This window comes from Lactuca sativa, chromosome 3, assembly GCF_002870075.4.
Source record: "Lactuca sativa cultivar Salinas chromosome 3, Lsat_Salinas_v11, whole genome shotgun sequence".
NCBI lineage: Eukaryota > Viridiplantae > Streptophyta > Magnoliopsida > Asterales > Asteraceae > Lactuca > Lactuca sativa.
In genome coordinates this window covers 169,298,340-169,304,232 of record NC_056625.2, presented here as the reverse complement: position 1 = coordinate 169,304,232, position 5,893 = coordinate 169,298,340, and the positions used below count along the sequence as shown (strand labels likewise).

The following is a 5,893-nucleotide window of genomic DNA, read 5'->3' as shown; positions in this document are numbered from 1 at the left end:
ATATATATATATATATATATATATATATATATATATATATATATATATATATACCATCATTGGTCCATTTAAAAAGACCATTTTACCTTTTCTATTATATTTTAGTTTTTCTCTTAAACATTTCTAAATTCTTTTATATATATATATATATATATATATATATATATATATATATATATATATATATATATATATATATATATATAAGAATTTAGAAATGTTTAAGAGAAAGACTAAAACTTAATAGAAAAGGTAAAATGGTCTTTTTAAATGGACCAATAATGATAGTATATTTTTTTAAACTACAAAGATAATCTTTTCAATTTTTCAAAAGTTTGACTAAAAGTGCAAATAACTAAACCATAGGACCAAAACTATAATTTACTATTATATAAAAAAAAATTAACAGTCAAATTGTTAAAGTTATTAAAATTAGGACTAAAATCACATAAAATATCTAAAATTTAACCACTATTGCACCAACAAACATTTTTGGCAAAAACCATATATTTTTAACAACCACTAATTTTTGCAATTTTTAGTTCTTTCTGTCTTTCTATGAATTTATTATTTCTTCTTTCTTCTTTTTAATTTTTCATTTAAAAAAAAATGATTTTGTATCTTTTTAATATGTATAGAACACTAACAAAAAATTTGATTGAAAAAAAAAATAACAGTAAGTTTATTATAACTAATTTAGGAAAATTGTCATCTTGATAAATATCCTTATTCTATACCAATTTAACACAAACAACTCTACACCAAAATCTAACAAAAACAATTTCCTAGACCAAATATATTATATCCCAATAAAAGACAAAACAATATTTTATCTAAATCTAAATCTAAAATAATATAATATCATTCAACCAAAACACATACAAATGTTTTTTCTTGGATTGGGGTTGGGCCCAAAGATAAAGTAACGGAGGACACACCACCAACGCATCCATATGAATACATGATGAAGACGACAAACGCCATAACACAAACATGCGCCACCTTCAGTCCTTCACCACTATATAAAACTCCATAACCTTCCAATTATCTCTGCATGTTCGCTTTTTCTCTGCCAAATTCCTTTCTCTTTTTCTCTCTGTGGATCTGAAATCTGATGGAAAGCCAAAAGCAGGAAGAATATTCGGTTACAATACCTCTACTACTTGCTAGTGACAAGGAAACAAAGGCGGAGGACCACCAAATCGCCGCCGCCGCCGCCACTACCGGAACTTCCTCCTTCTTCAACGCGTGTTTCAATGGTCTCAATGCTCTATCAGGTTACTCTCGGATTCCCCTTTTAATTGGTTGTACGACAGATTAGGTCATTGAATTTGAAGGCGGCGGTGATTTTGACCAAAATAGAGGTCAAAACCCTCGCCGGATTTCAAATTCTATCACCGGAAACTACGCCGGAAAGAAGTATCGATCAGTTTGGATAACGGAAGTTTTCAAATTGAAAACGATTAGATTTATAAGATATTGATGAAATTACGTGATTTTCACCGAAATTTGGGCTGGATTTAGTTGTTCATGTTGTGGTTTTACCTTCGATTTCTCAAAACTATTATAAACTTTTTCCATGCAACATACTAGACGTTAAATTTACAGTTAAAATTAACCAAATTTTACCATAGAATATTCCGTTAATTCCCCCCTATTGTTTGCATCTACATAACAGATGAAATTAAGAATTAAAATGTTAGATTTCTTTTTGGAATACTCTCTTATTTGGGAAAATGAATCATCGTACTTTAAGTTTTCAGCTACATATGTTTAATTTCAAAGCTTACAATAAATATCATGTTTCATTAATTTGGAAAAAAAAATGATAAACTACTGACATTAATTTTTAGCTACATGTGTTTGATTCGAAAACTTAAAATAAATACCATATTTCATTAATTTAGGAAAATATGATAAACTACTTAACAATAAGATATTAACTTTTTAGCTACATATGTTCGATTCCAAAGCTTACAATAAATATCATATTTGATTAATTTGGAAAAAATTGCAAGCATAAGATATATATTAATATTGTTGGTACTCCCTTGTATGGTAATGAATTCAAATGATTCAATTTAGCTTTACCTTTTATTAAAAAATTGAAAAAAAAAATTATTTTGCATAGCATGAACTTTTAGTTTTTATTAAAAAAAATATATATATATATATATATATATATATATATATATATATATATATATATATATATATATATATATATAATCAAAAAGCTATTTCTTTCAATAGCTTTTGGTTTTATATATCTCTAAAATACTCTGTGAGATATATAAAACCAAAACAAAAGCTAATTAAAATAGCTTTTTTTATTATAATTAAAACAAAATAAAAAAAAAAATCAATCATTTTAATTTATTTTAGACAATATATATTTTTAGAATCAACGTTTAATCATTTCGTTACAACTTTACAATCAAACTACATTTCATTTCATAATTGTATTTTGGTAGGAGTTGGGATTCTATCAGTCCCATATGCATTAGCATCAGGAGGGTGGTTGAGTTTGCTACTGCTATTCACAATAGCAATCTCAACCTTTTACACAGGATTACTGATCCAACGATGCATGGACACAGACCCCACAATAAAATCGTACCCTGACATCGGCCACAGAGCATTCGGTAAAACCGGTAGAATCATTGTATTAGTAACAATGAACATCGAGCTCTACTTAGTCGCCACTGGCTTCCTAATTCTAGAAGGAGATAATTTAAGCAATTTATTACCCGAAATGGGGTTAGAGTTTTATGGGATTAACGTAAGTGGGAAGAAAAGCTTTGTTGTTATTGTTGCAGCCATTATTCTTCCTACAATTTGGTTGAATAGTATGAGCATTCTTTCGTATATATCGGCAAGTGGGGTTTTGGCTTCTTTGATTATTCTAGGGTCGATTTTGTGGGTTGGTGAGTTTGATGGAGTAGGGTTTGAGGAAAAGGGTAAAATGGTAAATTGGAAAGGAATGCCTTCGGCTATTAGTTTGTATGCGTTTTGCTATTGCGCTCATCCGGTTTTTCCTACTTTGTATACTTCCATGAGAGACCAACGTCAGTTCAAAAAGGTACGTTGATTTTAGTATAAAGTTATGGATTAAAGAATAAATTACACATTTCGTCCCTGTGGTTTATCTTTTGTTTTTTATTTGGTCCAAAAAAGAATTTACTACTTTTTTAGTCGTTCTCACTCACTTAAAAACATGTAAAAGAAAGCTATTTGCCTCTTATTTTAATATGTTTAGTATTATTATTAGGTTAATTTCATAAATAGATAACAAACTATTTTCTATTTTTTAATAAAACATCAATCTTTATAAAATTATACCATAAATATATTACAAATTATTTATTTTTGTTCATAAAATAATATTAAAAATCAAAATAATATGCAATTTTCAGTTGCTTACCTATTTATAGCATTTTTTTAAACAATTATGTTTTATGAAAAAAAAAATATCGGTTCTGTCCCAAATTAATTATCCGTTTTTTACTTTTAAAGTATTTTTATTCAGCTTTGACATTAAATATTTTTATATATTATATATTATTTGATAAAACTTATAACAATGAAAAGACATTTCAAATACAATCCATTCATATATTTTATATCAAGTATTATCTATTAAAAATAAAAATATTTAAGGTCAAAATTTTGAAAAATAAAGATTTCAAAAGTCAAATATAAACATTTAATTTGGAACGGAAGTAGTAGTCTTTTACTCTTTTAGGATATTAACCTCTATTATTATTAAATTCCGTCTCAATCTAACCTTAATGTAACCTCACCCTACCTTCCATTTTTCCTGTCAACCATAATTCCAACGAAATTAGCACATCAGGACACAATAGTCATTTTACTATATTGTTTGATTTTCAAATTTTGTACGAAATCAACATGAATTTTCAACGACGAAAAAATAGAAACAAATTTTAATTTTGAACCAAATTGAAAATAAATGGTCTAGGTATACCATAAAGACCAAATTTGTAATTTACCCTAAATTAATTATTTTCCGTAGCTAGAATGCAACAATATGGACCATCTCACATAATATATAATTGATTTACATCTCACATAATATTTACATTTATGTGTCATTGTAAATCAAGGTTAATATCTCACATTATACTTCTAAGACATAACAAGATGGACCATATTAGGGTTTCTAAAAAAATGACTATTTAAGAAATGACTATAACAATATGTTTTTCTTCTTTATAAATGTAGGTTTTGCTACTATGTTTCATCTTTTGCACGATTACTTACTCCTCAATGGCAATTTTGGGTTACCTTATGTTTGGTTCAAATCTCAACTCACAAATCACATTAAACCTCCCCACAGACAAATTAAGTTCAAGAATCGCCATTTGCACAACTCTCGTAAACCCAATTGCAAAATACGCACTCATGGTGACACCAATCGTCGACACTCTCGAAGAACGATTTCTATCTTTTTACAACACGAGAAAATTCAGCCTCTTGATTCGAACATTACTGGTAATAAGCACAGTAATTGTCGCCCTATCTCTCCCGTTCTTCGGATACTTGATGTCACTGGTCGGAGCTTTTTTAAGTGTCACAGCGTCGATTATACTCCCGTGTTTGTGTTACTTGAAGATTTCAGGGAGTTACCGGAGATTTGGATTTGAGTCGGTGGGTATTGGATTGATTGTGGTGATTGGGGTTGTGGTGGCGGTTGTTGGGACTTACACGGCGGTGGTGGATATAGTGAGGGAGATGTGATTTTGATAGGTGGGGGATATTATTCGATTCTTTTAGAGAAGTTTCTTTATGGCATTTCGTCGAACAGTTTGTGGGCAATAACGATAGTTTTCCAGGTGGAGTAGAAGTATTAGAGTGTAGAATTACAACGGAAAAACATTGGTTATTGAAGAATAGGAAGATGATAGCGAATCACAGATGCAGGTAGTATTTGGATCGGGAGAAGTTACGGTGGTCAACGACGGTCAACGATGTGGTCTCAATAACGTGCATCGTCGGAAACCTAATTCTATTGTTTTGTGCTATCTGTTTCAATTTTTTGTGATTTATACTTTATTTGTTATTAATGCAAACTAAGACCCACCTATATAATAGGTTAGTTTAAAAAACAAATCCATTCAATTTATCAAAGCTCTGGTTATTTATATTTAAACTTTTTTTCACACGTTATTTTATGGGTTTTTCAATTTTAATAAATTTTATATAATATTTTAATGTAATAATTATAATAAATATAATAATAAATAAATATCAATTTTATTACCTTTTTATTTTAAAATTCTCAAATTTAATAATTCATTATTTTTTTATTTTCTTATAAATCTAAAATTATTAAATATTTAAACTTTATATTTATTTTTTTTTAATTAACTCATATAATACATGGGTCTTACATCTAGTTAAATAGAGAAATTAAATATTCTTCTACTTTTGTTCCTACAAATCCTCCTATCCAATTAAATGGTGACATGTGTGATTTTAATATATTTAAATATCATTAAATGAGCATTAAATATGACACATGTTATCATTTAATTGGGTAGGAAGATTTGTAGAAACAAAAAGTATGAGTATTATTTAATTTCTCAGTTAAATATAAAGATTAAAATATTTAAGAATTTTGAATTTATAAGAAAATAATAAAATAAAAAAGAAATGAATTATTATAACAAAAATATTTTTTATCTTTTAAATTTAAACAAATCCTCCTTAATAAATGAAGGTTTGTTTTGCCACGTGTCAATCTCATGAGTTTTGATACTTGTCATTTTGTGGTATTTTTTAAATAAATATTATCCACTTGTCAATTTTTGTTTTTTCAATTTTTAAAATTAAAATCATATGCTTATATATATAAAGTATTAAATATCAT

The 5,893-nt window shown here is 27.5% G+C and overlaps 1 protein-coding gene across 1 annotated transcript; it reads left to right on the top strand.

The window, feature by feature from the left end:
• Nucleotides 1-976: 976 nt before the first annotated feature.
• Nucleotides 977-5,173, top strand: LOC111888423 (amino acid transporter AVT1I). Its single transcript, XM_023884597.3, has 3 exons — nucleotides 977-1,277; nucleotides 2,475-3,082; nucleotides 4,246-5,173. The coding sequence occupies exons 1-3, from the start codon at nucleotides 1,115-1,117 to the stop codon at nucleotides 4,759-4,761; spliced, it is 1,287 nt and encodes a 428-aa protein (XP_023740365.1). The 5' UTR covers nucleotides 977-1,114; the 3' UTR covers nucleotides 4,762-5,173.
• Nucleotides 5,174-5,893: the final 720 nt, after the last annotated feature.